The 16969-nt window shown below is 44.3% G+C and overlaps 1 protein-coding gene across 1 annotated transcript in view; it reads left to right on the top strand.

Annotated features, from left to right (window-relative positions):
• Positions 1-16969, top strand: part of ANO8 (anoctamin 8) — a 128569-nt gene that overhangs the window by 94356 nt on the left and 17244 nt on the right. Inside the window, exon 13 of the mRNA XM_069767686.1 lies at positions 10202-10933. Within this exon, the coding sequence (XP_069623787.1) occupies positions 10202-10933 (732 nt within the window). The remainder of the gene's footprint in view (positions 1-10201; positions 10934-16969) is intronic.

Below are 16969 nucleotides of genomic sequence, written 5' to 3'. Positions count from 1 at the left end.
GCTAAACTTAGACAAGTTCTCCTCATTTCCAGCCGAGCAGATATCCCTTTTGAGGATGATTCTGCACTCTTCCAGAATGATGGTAATTCTCCCTCGAGACAAAGTCATGGCCCTTCAACACGTAGCTCACGCACTTGATTACTCATTTCCTCATTTCATTCGATTTGCTAGGAGGGTTCTGAGGAAAAATGAGAGGACAATGGAGTGGTTTCCTTCGTTCCGCCCGTTTTCAGCAAGTCAAACAGACGATAGTCTCTGAGTTCCTTCTTCATCCAGGGCCTTTCTCCAGGTTCAATGGTTATTAGTAACTACCAATGCCATCTTCTTCTCCCTATCATTGCTCTGGAGATCCGAACGGTAGTCCTACAGCAGGTCCACTGCCTCCTGGTGGGTCACCCCATCCGAATTCAATTGGACAATGCCTTGGCGGTGCCATACGTCAATCATCTAGCAGGTACCCACGGTCAAGCGCCATGACCGAGGTACATCACATTCTCTGATGGGCCGAGATCTATCATTCGGTGATCTCAGCAGTATATATCCCAGGTGTAGAACTCTGGACGGCAAACAAATTCAGCCGTCAGGGTTCCGCCTCAAGTCAGTGGGAACTTCACCCCGAAGTCTTCCATCAGATCTGTCCTCACTGGAGCTCTCAAGTTCTAGATCGGATGGCGTCCAGACTGAACACCAATGTACTCGAGTTCGTGGTTCGGCCTCGAGATCCTAGAGCCATCGCTCTGCACGCTCTGGTTCTGCCGTGGTACCAGTTTCCATAACTCCCCTTCCACTACTTCCGAAAGCCTTTCGGAAGCAGAAAGGGCCCCAGTGATCCTCCGAGATCTGCACTGACCATGTCAGTTTTTGTTTGCGGAGCTAGTATCTTCCCGCCTTATTGCAGCAAAACTGCAAGTAGGGACTTTCTCACAGGGAGTTTTCACACGTAGTCCTTCTCTATCGCATACCGTTAGCTCATTGAGACCTTAATGGTCCTAGGAGTCTTACAGTAGACTCCTTTTCATCTGGGCAGCCTTTACTATCAGGGAAGGTCGCCCTTTTTTCTCTGCGAATTCCTCACTCTGACTAGTCTTCGGAGCTAGCTGCTCTGCTCTTTCAGACATTTTTTTTTCCCTTCTTGCCTTCAAGGCAAGGATGTCCTCAGGCCATCCCCATCCCTTTTTACCAAGGTGGTATTGTATTACCACTGTTATGAGGGCTTAGTTCTTCCCACATCTCTTTCGGCACCAATCCACAAAATGGAATGAGTTCCCCATATTCCGGACGAAGTGAGCGCTCTGAGTAGGTACGTCTCGAGGACGGTGTCCTTCCGAAGGTTGGACGCTTTATTTGGGCTTCCTGACGGTAAGAGGACAGCTTCCTGACGTTTTCAGGAAGGGTTTAGCCGTTTCATCGGCCATGATAGCCTGGTGGATTCGTTTCCCGATCCCGGAGTCCTTCCGTACTAGATGTCAGCCTATCTCCCGGTCTATCGACGGTTCTAGGCACCAGGCGTCGGCAAGGCACGCCTGCAAGTTTGCAGATTCGTCCAGTCCGCATGCATTCTTGAGGCACTATAAGTCCCACACTTCCACAGATGTGAGTCTGGGCAGGCGGTCTCTGCAGGCCACGGTGGCGCACTTGTAAGTAGCAGTTACACAGGGCCTGATCTGATGTTGTCCCCACCCAGGGACTGCTTTGGGACGTCCCACGGTCTGTGTCCCCCAATGAGGCGAAGGAGAAAGAGGGATTTTTGTGTACTCACCGTAAAATCCTTTTCTTCGAGCCAATTATTGGGGGACACAGCTCCCACCCTGTTATTAGCTTATGCTCGTTTTTATAATCTGACATGCTATACTCTCATTTATAATATGACATGCTATACGCTCATATGTTGTTATTGATCTCCTACTGCTTTTGCACCGAACTGGTTAGCTGAGAGCCAGCAGGAAGGTGTATACTGCAGAGGAGGAGCTAACTTTCTTTGTATTACTTAGTGTCCTCCTAGTGGCAGCAGCATACACCCACGGTCTGTGACCCCCAATGATTGGCTTGGAGAAAAGGATTTTACGGGGAGTACACAAAAATCCCTTTTTCAAGCTAGTTTATAAACTAATAAAGCAATCATAAATATAGCTAGTTGATAAAGGGAGATATCTGATCACTGCTTTGTGTGTGTATTTTTCTGCACATGTATTTAGTTGTTAAATAAATGATTAAAATAAAAATGGAGTGTGGTCCCCCTTATTTTTAATAACCAGCAGAGGAAAAGCAGACAGCTGAGAGCTGGTCTTAATAGTTTGGGAAGATGGCAATAAACATGGTGTTTTCCAGGCTATTAATATCAGCTCACAGTTGTCTACTTTTCCCCATCTGGTTAATAAAAATAAGGAGGACCCCACTCCATGATTTTCTTTTATTTAATTTACAATTTGCTAAATACATGTAAGGTAAGGTACACGTGTACCGCACTATATATCTCACTGACATCTTTCTATCCTATTCTGACGGGTCTCACTGTGAATTTACTGTACTTGGCTGATGAAATGTCGGGTTTCCCTTGAGTTTGGTGCGTAAAAATCATACGGCAGGAGCATGGTCTATATGCCTTTAAATTTTATTTTTTTCTCTCCTTGCACCCATTGATTTGCATTGGCGAGTCTCATCCGATAGACGCGGCCACTCGCTGCACGCTACGATTATTTTCTCCGTCCAATCTGAGCTGAGAAAGAAATTGCAGATAAACACTGAATCAGCGAGTAACATTAATCAGAGTGCAATCTGATTTTTTTAATCTGATTGCACTTGTCCGATTAATAAGCTGAAAAGTATGAGCCCTTAGTGCTATATTATGCTGATCTTTGCAAATATCACACACTCCATGGCTTTTGTTTTGCAAGTCTCGTAGACAATTCACAACTCTGAAGTGTACAACTCAAATCTTGTTAATACATAATAAAAAAAGATACAGCATAACAACCCAAACATGTGATTTTGCTTTAATCCTTTCATTTCTGTTCTTCTTTTCCACTTTTCATTGTTTATTCTCCTTTTTTTTTCCCTTTCTCTCCTTTTCCTTATGTTTTCCTTCACCCTTACACCTTTCCTTCCAAACCCCCCTGCAGCTCCTGCTCGTTTTCTCTCTACCCCACAGCTTCACCCGTCAGATTAAAGGTGCCCTACTCCCTTTCCTCACCCTAAAGTTTCACCTGTTCCTCATCGTCCTCAGGGGGCTTCTCAGATCAGCCTGGCGCTTCATCAGGTCTAAAGTATGAAATGGGTGGTGGAGTAGCGGATCCATCGCCTGCTTCTAATATTACACTGTTGATAAACTTTATTTAGGAATAGGCAAAATGTTTTGACATTCCTAGTTTTGAGCTAGGCGAGCAATAGTAGTAGTGATAGGTCAGTCATGTATTTAGTGATGTTCTAATGCTTTACAGGAAAGATCTACCTATTTTTTATGAATTTATTTTCTGCATTGTAGGGCCTCTCCAATGTCATGCAGTTAGAGTAGCATAATTGTTCAGAACTCGGCAGATTTTTCAATTGCAACATAAAACAATTGCTGCAACCAAAAACGTAAAATTAAAGTGTAAAAGCCTAAAGTTTGCGTTTAGAGAGGTAATCAGAATATCAGAGAAGAGTGGATTGCAAATTACAGAACCCATGATTAGCCTCTCCTCTTTTCTTGTCTGCCATTTGGCTATTTTGCTTGGTATAAGGTTCACCCAGGAAAAAAAGGACTTATAAATCATATGATTATCAATGGTGAGAACAACCCTTTTAAATAGTTCCTTGTGACCACCATTATTTGGGGAGACACCCTTCTAGTTATGGCAGGGGTGGACAATTAATTTTCCTGAGGAGCCACATGCCAGACATCTCCACATATAACACATGAACCCACACACAGCCCCCCTTATGCTGTATGAACAGCCGCCTATATACCGTAAGAAGCCACATACAATGTGGACTCTCACATAGCCCCTCTATAAACAGTAAGAGCCCCCACATAGCCTCCTATATATAGTAGGAGCTCCCACATAGCCTCCTATATACAGTATAAGCCCCCTTATATACAGTGTGAGCACCCACATAGCCTCCTATATACAGTATGAGCCCCCTTATATACAGTGAGACCCCACATAACCCACTATATACAGTATGACCTCCACATATCTTCTCTACATGCAGTGAGCCCTCATCGCCTCCTTTATACAGTATAATCCCCCACATATCCTCTCTACATGCAGTGAGTCCTCATAGCCCCATTTATACAGTATGATCCCTACATAGCCTTTCTACATGCATTGAGCATTCAAATAGCTACTTGTATACAGTTTGTACCCCCACATAGCCTCCTATATGCAGTATGACCCCCACATAGCCTTTCTATATGCAATGAGCCCTCACGTAACCTCCTGTGTAAACTATCAGCCCCTGAATAGCCGTCTAAATACAGTATGAGCCCCCACAAAGCCTCCTAGATACAGTATGAGCCTCCACATAGCCTTATAGAGTATATACATTCAAACGTCCGATGAACATATGAAAAAAACAAAATACTCGTCTCGCTCCTGGTCCCCCAGCACTCTGCTCCGGTCTCCGGTGCACTGACAACGCACAGCAGACACGATAGTGACATCATTGCATCTCTAGACTCTGTCACACACACTTGTGGAAAAAGTAGTCCGTGGCTCTGTCCTACGCCAATGTATTCACCCCTGTCTACATCCTGAGGATGCGGATAGCTGTGACAGCGGGCGTCGGCGGATTGACAGCAGTTAAGGGCATTGTGCGTCCTGTGGGCCTCTGTTTCAGTTCTTTGGCTGGCTCGGTCTGCAGGCTGGACTGGAACTACTAGACAGCCTTACGTGGCCTTTGAGCCGCAGTTTGCCCAGCTCTGGTTTATGGCAACTGCTGTGAATGGAAGTCAATTAACCGAGAAATGTTGGAGATTGTTACGATCATCAGTAAATGATGAATTGAGTAGAGTCTGCTTCCACAGAGTCTAGTTTGTGAAAGGGGAGACCTATACAGAGCCTTATCTGTGTGTATAAAAGTAGTGTTTCTGTCCTGCCTTATGTTAATATTCCCTTATTCGTCAGACCTAACACCGGTCAATCCCATGAATGTGTATGAAGGTCTCCCGACACTCCTGCAACTGACAATGTTGGGGGCGAGAATGATCAAGTAGTCAGACTTCTGAAAGCCTATCCTTTTGTTTTACGAGAGATAAGCCACTTTCAGAGGAGTATGATAGTGGCACTCTCATAGAGAACACAGGAGCGCTTAGCAAAAGATGGCCAACTTGGGAGAGATGGCTATTAGAGATGAGCGAATGTGCTCGGATAAGGTTTGTCCGAGCGTGCGCGGGGGCTAACTGAGAAACTTCGGCGTGCTCGAATAATATGTTCAAGTCCCTGCGGCTGCATGTCTCGCGGCTGTTCGACAGCCACATCAGATTCAAGAATTGCATATTATTCGAGCATGCCGAAGCCGCTCCTGAGATATTTAGGTGGAAGTGTGTTGGGGCTATATGGGGACAAGGCATTCAGGTATTTAGTGTCTTAATAAGTAGAGCTGTGATTTCCTCTAGTAGCCAGGGTGTAAGCTGGGTATCTTTAAGATTTTCTTTTTTTGTGCTGTGTATTTTAATTCATGTAATAATCATTTGGCATATGTACACATGGCGCTCATTTTCTGTACAGGGAAGCAAGAATGGAATCACTACCTTGTAAAGGATAACATTGATTTTTGTCAGGGTTTTTTATTCTTAGCTGGTGATTTGTAATAATCTCCGCATTTGATTTACAAGCTACTTGGATAAAATGGGATTTTGTGCGTCTTTTTAGTGAGTGCTAGGCTTTATCATTGCCTAAAGGAGTCTGTAAACTCTTTATGGTTACATTAAGGAATTGCATCAAGGAAAAGGCAGGTATGGAGGGTTATATCATGTGTTGTTTTTTTTTTATCCGTTCCACTACAGTATGCTGAATTCGGCCCAGTTTTCAACACTCTGGGTGATCCTATGGTGCTGTTTCCTGAGCAGAACGTCAGTGCTGCTGTAGATTAGGAGTGCACGGTCTTCTCTGGTCTGAAAGCAACATTAACATAGTCAAGAAGCTCGCAACCCAACCCTTGGCCAACGCCGAGCTTCTTTATTATAGTCAAAATATCAACCAATACCTCATTTAATGTGGTTATCATATGCATTATTATCTTTTCATCTTTTTTGCACTTTTTATCATCTTTTTGCAGGAAACGGCCGGGCCTCTTTTTGTGGGCTGGGTATACTGGGACGTCAGTCTTATTGTGGTGCAAGTTTATCGTACTGGGCAGCCTGCCAATTATAATATTTAGGGTGTCATTAATTGGCTGCGAACCAGACACCTTGCATCACACACATCTGTGAGTGGCGTCCTACTCGAGCCCTATTAGTGTGCATTTTTACTACTAGGCAGCCACCCCCTCCATAATTTGGTAGGTTTTTGAGTGGCTGCTTTTATCAGTAGGTTGCACCTGTGCTGCCCCAGCCTATATAATGGAGGCCGGCTGCATCTTGTCAGTACGTTTGTCATCCGACTGGTCTTGGTTAGGCGGTTTCCTCGTGGTATGTTTTTTTTTTTTCTTTTCCCTATGTTCAGGTACTGAAACTTTTGCATGCCCCATTTTCCTTTTAGTAATTTTTAAAATGTCAAAGATGAAAAAACATTTTTTTTCCCTAAACTACAAAGAAAATGTGCCATCTTTAACTTCAGGCCTTTTAGAGATCATTTAATCTTCAACTTGCTTAACTGTTCACAATAACTGTAATTTTGACCAGGAGTGCCCAAACTAATCACATGGTGATATGGGGGACCTTGCCACTATAATAATCATACCTTTACTGTATAAATTAGCTCCTCCGTTGTGGTATGCTAATTAGGGTGCTTAGTGCACCTTTGGTATGGTCAAGCAGATTTGGTGCACCATTCGACCCCCAAATTTGGATACCCTGCCTCTCTCTGGTGATTGACAGCACTGGCTTGCTAGAAGCTAGCTCTGGTGATTGGCGTCGATCCAGCGGTGTCTCAGGAGAAAGCTGGTGTCTGTGCTCACTCACCCTCGCCGTTCCTAGATCAACACCTCTCTCCTCCCTAATGATCAACTACTGTAGCATGCGGAGAGCTGTCTGAGCATGCTCTGATCTAGGAACTCCTACTGTTGAGTGAGCCAGTGTTGTCACTCATCGAGGAATGGGAGCCACAGTCTTTCTCTCTGACCATCCCAGCGATGTCCGTCAGAGAGGGTGGCGCAAGTATCCCATTTCTGGTAGCAGAACTGTGCACTAAAGCTGCTCAATCACTCTCAGGGTGCACCAAGCACTATTACTGTAGCTTATAGGAATGAAGAGCAGTTTTTGAATGACAGGAGTATAAGTTTGTCCAATAAAGGGATATTTTTTTTGTAAGGGCTCAGTTCCCCACAGGAGTATGTGCTTAGTTTAAATTGTGTTTTGGGGGTGATCTTTAAATTGTCTGTCACTATTCAACCTGAATCATTAGGTTAATTACTATACATGACTACAATTTGTGTAACTATCTTCATATGCTTTATATCTAAGTGCACTATATATAATAATAATAATCTTTATTTATATAGCGCCAACATATTCCGCAGCGCTTTACAGTTTAACAGTTTCAAACACAACAGTCATGGGTAACAATGTTAATACAGTAATAAAGCAAAATAAGACAAAATAAGACGACCCTGCTCGTGAGAGCTTACAATCTACAATGAGGTGGGGAGATACAAAGTACAGGTGTGTATTTACAATGATGTATTTACAATGATGGTCCAGCCATCTTCAGGGAGTGGGGGGTAGATGGAGATAGTGAATGGGCTACACACACAAACATAAAATGAGTTTGATTAGGGAACGTGATAGGCCGCTTTGAACAAATGTGTTTTGAGCGAGCGCCTAAAACTATGCAAGTTGTGGATGGTTCTAATATCTTGGGGTAGAGCATTCCAGAGGATTGGCGCAGCATGGGAGAAGTCTTGGAGTCGGGAGTGGGAGGTACGGATTAGTGCAGAGGTTAGTCGAAAGTCGTTTGCAGAGCGCAGTGGTCGTCTAGGCTGATAGACAGAAATGAGGGAGGAGATGTAAGGGGGTGCCGCACTATGGAGAGCTTTGTGGGTGAGAACAAGTACTTTGAATTGTATCCTGTAATGAATGGGCAGCCAGTGTAACGACTGGCGATGAGCGGACATGTCCGAGTAACGATTAGCCAGATGGACAACCCTGGCTGCCGCATTAAGGATAGACTGGAGAGGGGTAAAGTCGCGTGAGGGGGAGGCCAATTAATAGAGCGTTACAGTAGTCTAGACGGGAGTGGATTAGGGCGACAGTGAGGGTTTTTGTTGTCTCCATGGTGAGAAAAGGGCGGATTCTAGAGATGTTCTTTAGGTGTAAGCGGCACGAGCGGGCAAGTGATTGTATATGAGAGGGGAAGGAGAGATCAGAGTCAAACATAACACCCAGACAACGCGCCTGCTGCCGGGGTGTTATTATGGTGCCACCCACGGAGAGGGAAATGTCAGATTTAGGGAGGTTAGTAGAAGGCGGGAGCAGAAGAAGTTCAGTTTTGGAGAGGTTGAGTTTCAGATAGAGAGCGGACATGATGTCAGAGACTGCGGACAGACAGTCAGTGGCGTTCTGTAGTACAGCGGGGGTAAGGTCAGGGGATGACGTGTATAGTTGTGTGTCATCAGCATAAAGATGGTACTGAAAGCCAAATCTGCTGATGGTCTGTCCAATTGGGGCCGTGTAGAGGGAGAAGAGAAGGGGGCCAAGGACTGAGCCCTGAGGTACCCTGACAGTGAGAGGAAGAGGAGATGAAGTGGAGCCGGAGAACAGAACACTGAAGGAGCGTTCAGAAAGATAGGAAGAGAACCAGGAGAGACAGTGTCCTTAATGCCTAGTGACTGGAGCCTAGAGAGTAGGAGAGGGTGGTCAACAGTGTCGAAAGCTGCAGAAAGATCGAGGAGAATGAGCAGAGAGTGGTCACCGTTACATTTTGCTGTCAGAAGGTCATTGGTCACCTTGATGAGTGCAGTTTCTGTCGAGTGTAGGGGGCGGAACCCGGACTGTGAAGGGTCTAGGAGGGAATGGGTGGAGAGGAAACGGGTAAGGCGGGTAGACTAGGCGCTCCAGGAGTTTTGAGATGAAGGGGAGATTGGAGACCGGTCTGTAGTTGTTTGTGCATGATGGGTCAAGGGTGGTTTTTTTTAGTAATGGAGTAATGATAGAGTGTTTGAAAGAGGAGGGAAAAATGCTAGAGGAAAGGGAGAGATTAAAGATTGTAGTTAGGTGAGTTGTGACGACTGGAGAGAGCGACTGGAGGAGGTGTGAGGGAATGGGGTCGGTGGTGCATGTAGTCGGACGGGAAGAGGAGAGGAGCTTGGAGACTTCTTCTGTGATGGGATCGATATATATAATGTATGTGTGTTCTCTTAGCTATATTCTATATATTCTAATGTAGTGTTAAAATGGTTCTGTATATTACAAAGTTTCATTGATGAGCTTTTCCTCTCCTTTAACTGATCTTCCAACTGCGGTTTGACAGTATCTAGTCAATGTTAAAGGGAATCTGTCAGCAGGTTTTTACCATTTAATCTGAGAAGGCATAAGGTAACAGCTGCTTGCTGTTGTTCTGATACAATCACTGTTTTATCAGCACTGATCACTAGAGCACTAGTAAACCTGCTGCCAAATAGTCTTCCATATTCATGAGCTCTGTATAATCCCTCCCCCAACAGTGATTGGCGGCTTCCTGCCTATGCACAGTGTTCATAGAAAGCTGTCACTCAGTAGTGTGAGCAGGGTTATATACAGCTCAGCATTCAGAGAACTGATAAATCAGAAGCAGATAAAACTGTGATTTTTATCAAAACTACAGCAAGAAGTCCAGTAAGTGACACATTGCTGGAATCGTTCAGTTATCTGCTTATATCAGTAGTTTGATCTTCCATGCAAACAACCTTTTCTTGCCCATAAGACATTGGTCGCATGGGTGATCGGACTGTGGATTCCCACAATCAATCTGTACAAAGCATAAAATGATATTTAATTGTACATTCTTTAGCAATACACACTAATAACATAACAGTTATTTGGAGTTTCTTAAGTAACTTTTTACATGTCTGTTCTTCGCCACAGATGCTGGCCACACTCCTGGTCATACGTCAATTTCTACAGAATGTGAAGGAAGTCTCACAACCCCACTTGTACCAGAAAGTGCAGCAAGGAGACATTAACCCAAGATCTATTATACTCTTTGTTCGGTATGCACTAAGAAGACTTGTGCAAAAGTATGCACTCTCTCAGCGGCCTGCAAGGACTCCGGGAGACCCTCTAGAGCCTGGCTTTGGAAATCGGAAAAAATGTTTAAATGGAGGTTGTGGTGTGCCAGAGGAGGAGGAGGATGGAGTCTCTGAAGAAGAGGATTTCGAAGAAGAAAGCATCATGGATTGTGGACTGAAACTGAAGAGGGTTAGCTTTTTAGAAAAAGAGGAAAAGCGTATGGAAGAGTCCATTTTGTCTCAGCAGGATGATGATATTGGCTTTCTACAGGAAGGAAGTCCTACACTTATGGAAAAAGGCAGCGACCCAGCATCAGTTTTCCAGTTGGGGGATGATGAAGAAGATGAGAGAGAAATCAGTGGGGATATGCAAGATGTTGAGGAACAAGAAACTGCTGTAAAGATGAGGCCACATAGGAGAAAAAAGAAAAGACATATGGTGGAGCAAGAGTGGGTTAGGGAAGGTGATGAAGAGGATGAAGAAAGTGTAAGAAGGCAGAAGAGAGATTCTTGGATGGACCCTCCAGAAGACCATTATCCTACAAAGCTGACGCAAGCAGAGGTTGAAAGTTGTATGAAGAAGTATGAGGTGAGGTTTGGTGAGAACAATAAAATTGACCATACATGTGAGATATTGCTTATAAGATCCAGCTAAGTTTGGTGTGAACCCCTGAGTGACATCTCTGGTGGTCATATACATGACATTATAGGCAGATGTTCCAGTGGTCTGCAGATTACTAGTTCTTGTGTATAACTTGCTTTTCATGAATTGCATTAGAATTGTATCAGGTTACCCAAGTACTCATTATAGGGTTAAAGGATGTTTCGCCCCCAGCAATTCGCCCCGGGTACATTTCGCCCCCGCACATTTCGTCCCCAGCATTTGTCCCCAGGATGATACTTACCTGTCGCAGCTGCAGCTCCTTGGGTCACGGAGTGCAGTCTAGTGGTTCCCCGTGATGTCAGATGGAAACAGTTGATTTAACATGTCACAAAAGTGAAGCACTCTGGGGGCAAACTACTGGGGGCTGGGGGAAACATCCAAATCCATCATTATACTACTTGGACTATAACTACTTGCAAATTGCTTACTGATAATAAATGTTGGAGTGGCACCCTCATAACTCTTCAAAAACTGTACTGGCCAAAGAATATCTGAAAAAGAAAACATTGCTGGCACCAGGTGATGCTGCTCAGCCCCACAATCACTGTTGATACTTAAGTGGCTTGTGAAAATATTCACCCCCCCTTGGCTTTTTACCTATTTTGTTACATTACAACCTGTGTTTTTAAATATTTTGTAATCCGATTTGTGAGTGATACATCAGCACTAAATAGTCTAAGTTGGTAACGCGAAGTGTGAAAAGTATAGACAAAAATTTATGGGCTCAAATGACTAAAAATTGGCATGTGCATATGTATTTTCCCCTTTTGCTATGAAGCCCCTAAACATTTCTGGTGCAAACAATTACCTTCACAAGTCACATGCTTAGTGAGAGGAAGTCCACCTGTGTGTATTCTAAGGGTCACATGGTCTGTTCTGGTGGGGTGCCCATACTTATGCACCTGTCAAATTTTGTTTGAATGCAGATTGCACATTTTCTGTTAGTACAATAAACCTCATTTCAAGGCAGAAACATTACTGTGTCCAACAGTTGTTAGATATATGAAACTGAAATAGCTGCTGCAAAAAAAACAATTTTTATAACGCATTAAGATTTATAGGGGTGCCCAGACTTTTTCATATAACTGTACAGGTCTGCATATTGTGTGTGTGTGCATGTCTGCTTATTTTGTGTGTGCAGATCCGCGTACTGTAAGTGTGTGCATGTCTGAGTACTGTATGTGTGTATGTCTGCGTACTTTGTGTGTGCGCATGTCTGAGTACTGTAAGTGTCTGCATGTCTGCGTACTGTGTTTATGTGCATGTCTACGTATTGCAAGTGTGTGTATCTCTGAGTACTGTATGTGTGTATGTCTGCGTACTTTGTGTGTGCGCATGTCTGAGTACTGTATGTGTGTGCATGTCTGCTTATTGTATGTTTGTGCATGTCTGCGTACTGTATGTATATGTATGTTTACGTATTGTATGTGTACATGTCTGCGTATTGTGTGTGCGCATGTCTGCGTATTTTGTGTGTGCAGATCTGCGTACTGCATGTGTGTGCATGACTGTGTGGTGTGCATGTCTGCGTACTGTATGTGTGTACATGTCTACGTACTGTAAGTGTGTGCATGTCTGAGTACTGTATGTGTGTATGTCTGCGTACTTTATGTGTGCGCATGTCTGAGTACTATATGTGTGCATGTCTGCTTATTGTATGTTTGTGCATGTCTGCGTACTGTATGTATATGTATGTTTACGTATTGTATGTGTACATGTCTGCGTATTGTGTGTGTGCGCATGTCTGCATATTTTGTGTGTGCAGATCTGCGTACTGTATGTGTGTGCATGTCTGCGTACTGTGTGTGTGCATGTCTGTGTACTGTGTGGTGTGCATGTCTGCGTACTGTATGTGTGTACATGTCTACGTACTGTAAGTGTGTGCATGTCTGAGTACTGTATGTGTGTATGTCTGCGTACTTTGTGTGTGTGCATTTCTGAGTACTGTGTGTGTGCACATGTCTGAGTACTGTAAGGGTGTGCATGTCTGCGTACTGTGTGTGTGTGCATGTCTACATATTGTAAGTGTGTGTATGTCTGAGTACTGTATGTGTGTATGTCTGCGTACTTTGTGTGTGCGCATGTCTGAGTACTGTATGTGTGTGCATGTCTGCTTATTGTATGTTTGTGCATGTCTGCGTATTGTATGTATATGTATGTTTACGTATTGTATGTGTACATGTCTGTTGTGGATTCTGTTTTTGGGCTCCCTCTGGTGGTTACAGATGGTACTGGGTGACTTGTGTTCTCTGCGGTCTCTGGTGTCCACCTGTTCTATCAGGATATGGGAGTTTCCTATTTAACCTGGCTTTCTTGTCATTTCCTCGCCGGCTATCAATGTAATCAGTGTGTCTTGTTACCTCTGCTTCCCGCTTCTGTATTCTTCAGGACAAGCTAAGTTTTTGATTTTCCTGTTCCACGTTTTGCTTAATTTTTGTCTTAGTCCAGCTTGCAGATATGTGATTCCTTTTTGCTGGTTGCTCTAGTGGGCTGATATTACTCCTCATGTTCCATGAGTTGGAACATGAGTTCAAGTAATTTCAGGATGGTTTTTTGTAGGGTTTTTCGCTGACCGCGCAGTTCACTTTTGTATCCTCTGCTATCTAGCTTTAGCGGGCCTCATTTTGCTGAATCTGTTTTCATAACTACGTATGTGCTTTCCTCTCATTTCACCGTCATTACATGTGGGGGGCTGCTATTTCTGTGGGGTGTTTCTCTGGAGGCAAGAGAGGTCTGTGTTTCTTCTAATAGGGAAAGTTCTTCGGCTGGTGCGAGACGTCTAGGAATCATCGTAGGCACGTTCCCCGGCTACAGCTAGTTGTGTGTTGAGGTTCAGGATCGCGGTCAGCTCAGTTTCCATCACCCTAGAGCTTGTTTTGTTTTTTGTGCTTGTCCTTTTGTGATCCCCTGCCATTGGGATCATGACAGTATAGCCGGCCAAAAAGTGGTAATCGTATTGGCTGAAGTAGGAGGAAAAGTAGTCTGAGGAAATTTTTTTTTTTTTTTTCCCCCTCAGAGTTTGCTGCATAGCCTTAATTGCAGCCTGGCTGCGTCTTACCTCCTCTTAATCCTTGAATGGCTCTGACCTCAGCTGTTTATCATGGACGTCCAGAGTTTGGCTTCCAGCCTGAATAATCTTGCTGCTAAGGTTCAAAATATACAAGATTTTGTTGGGGATCCTGCGTTGCTCAATGTGGATGCGTTTTTTCTGGCATTGGGTTTACTCTATGAGGAACCTAACCTAGAGATTCAGGCTGAAAAAGCTTTATTGGCTCTCTCTCAGGGGCAAGATGAAGCAGAAATATATTGTCAGAAATTTCGGAAATGGTCGGTGCTTACTCAGTGCAATGAGTGCGCCCTGGCTGCAAGATTCAGAGATGGCCTTTCTGAGGCCATTAAAGATGTCATGGTGGGGTTCCCTGCGCCTACAGGTCTGAATGAGTCTATGACTATGGCTATTCAGATTGATCGGCATTTACAGGAGCGCAAACCTGTGCACCATTTGGCGGTGTCTTCTGAACAGGCACCTGAGACAATGCAATGTGATAGAATTCAGTCCAGAAGTGAACGGCAAAACTATAGGCGGAAAAATGGGTTGTGTTTTTATTGTGGTGATTCAGCTCATGTTATATCAGCATGCTCTAAACGCACAAAAAAGGTTGATAAGTCTGTTGCCATTAGTACTTTACAGTCTAAGTTCATTCTGTCTGTGACTCTGATTTGTTCATTATCAGCCATTTCCGTCGATGCCTATGTGGATTCAGGCGCTGCCCTGAGTCTTATGGATTGGTCATTTGCCAACCGCTGTGGGTTTAGTCTGGAGCCTCTGGAAGTCCCTATTCCTTTGAAAGGAATTGACTCTACACCTTTGGCTATGAATAAACCTCAGTACTGGACACAAGTGACCATGCGTATGACTCCCGTTCATCAGGAGGTGATTCGCTTCCTGGTATTGTATAATTTACATGATGTCTTGGTGCTTGGTCTGCCATGGTTACAAACTCATAACCCAGTCTTGGACTGGAAAACGATGTCTGTGTTGAGCTGGGGATGTCAGGGGGTTCATGATGATGCACCTCCGATTTCTATCGCTTCATCTACTCCTTCTGAGGTTCCGGTATTTTTGTCTGATTATCGGGATGTTTTTGAGGAGCCTAAGCTCAATTCGCTTCCTCCTCACAGGGATTGCGATTGTGCTATAGATTTGATTCCTGGCAGTAAATTTCCTAAAGGTCGTTTGTTCAATCTGTCAGTGCCAGAGCATACTGCTATGCGGGATTATGTTAAGGAGTCCTTGTAAAAGGGACATATCCGTACATCTTCGTCCCCTTTGGGAGCAGGTTTTTTTTTTGTGGCCAAAAAAGATGGTTCCTTGAGGCCTTGTATAGATTACCGTCTTTTGAATAAGATTACAGTTAAATATCAGTATCCTTTGCCATTGTTGACTGATTTGTTCGCTCGCATTAAGGGGGCTAAATGGTTCACTAAGATTGATCTTCGGGGTGCGTATAATCTTGTGCGGATAAAGCAGGGTGATGAGTGGAAAACCGCATTTAATACGCCTGAGGGCCATTTTGAGTATTTGGTGATGCCTTTTGGACTTTCTAATGCTCCTTCTGTCTTCCAGTCCTTTATGCACGATATTTTCCGTGAATATCTGGATAAATTTATGATTGTGTATTTGGATGATGTTTTGGTTTTTTCGGATGACTGGGAGTCCCATGTTCAGCAGGTCAGGAAGGTGTTTCAGGTCCTGCGGGCCAATTCTTTGTTTGTAAAAGGTTCAAAGTGTCTCTTTGGAGTCCAGAAGATTTCTTTTTTGGGGTATATTTTTTCCCCTTCTACTATTGAGATGGATCCCGTCAAGGTTCAGGCTATTTGTGACTGGACGCAGCCTACATCTCTTAAGAGTCTACAGAAGTTCTTGGGCTTTGCTAATTTTTATCGTCGTTTCATAACTAATTTTTCTAGTGTTGTTAAGCCTTTGACGGATTTGACTAAGAAGGGTGCTGATGTTGCTAATTGGTCTCCTGCGGCTGTGGAGGCCTTTCAGGAACTTAAGCGCCGGATTCTTCTGCTCCTGTGTTGCGTCAGCCAGATGTTTCGCTTCCTTTTCAGGTTGAGGTTGATGCTTCCGAGATTAAAGCGGGGGCGGTTTTGTCACAGAGAAGCTCCGATTGCTCAGTGATGAAGCCATGTGCGTTCTTTTCTAGAAAGTTTTCGCCCACTGAGCGGAATTATGATGTTGGTAATCGGGAGCTTTTGGCCATGAAGTGGGCATTTGAGGAGTGGCGTCATTGGCTTGAGGGTGCTAGACATCGTGTGGTGGTCTTGACTGATCACAAAAATCTGATTTACCTTGAGTCTGCCAAGCGTCTGAACCCTAGACAGGCTCGTTGGTCACTGTTTTTCTCCCGTTTCGATTTTGTGGTTTCATACCTGCCAGGTTCAAAGAATGTGAAGGCGGATGCTCTTTCTAGGAGTTTTGTGCCTGACTCCCCTGGAAATTCTGAGCCCACTGGTATCCTTAGGGATGGGGTGATTTTGTCGGCTGTCTCCCCAGACTTGCGACGTGCTTTGCAGGAGTTTCAGGTGGATAAACCTGATCGTTGTCCGCCTGAAAGACTCTTTGTTCCGGATAATTGGACCAGTAGAGTCATCTCCGAGGTCCATTCTTCTGCGTTGGCAGGTCATCCTGGAATATTTGGTACTAGAGACTTGGTGGTCAGGTCTTTTTGGTGGCCTTCCTTGTCGAGGGATGTGCGTTCTTTTGTGCAGTCTTGTGAAGTTTGCGCTCGGGCTAAGCCTTGCTGTTCTTGGGCCAGTGGATTGTTGTCACCTTTGCCTATCCCGAAGAGGCCTTGGACGCACATTTCCATGAACTTTATTTCGGATCTCCCTGTCTCTCAAAAAATGTCCGTCATCTGGGTTGTGTGTGACCGCTTTTCTAAGATGATTCAT

This window comes from Ranitomeya imitator, chromosome 1 (genome assembly GCF_032444005.1).
Source record: "Ranitomeya imitator isolate aRanImi1 chromosome 1, aRanImi1.pri, whole genome shotgun sequence".
Classification (NCBI taxonomy): domain Eukaryota; kingdom Metazoa; phylum Chordata; class Amphibia; order Anura; family Dendrobatidae; genus Ranitomeya; species Ranitomeya imitator.
The sequence above is the reverse complement of the archived record's forward strand: the minus strand, read 5'-3'. Positions and strand labels throughout refer to the sequence as shown.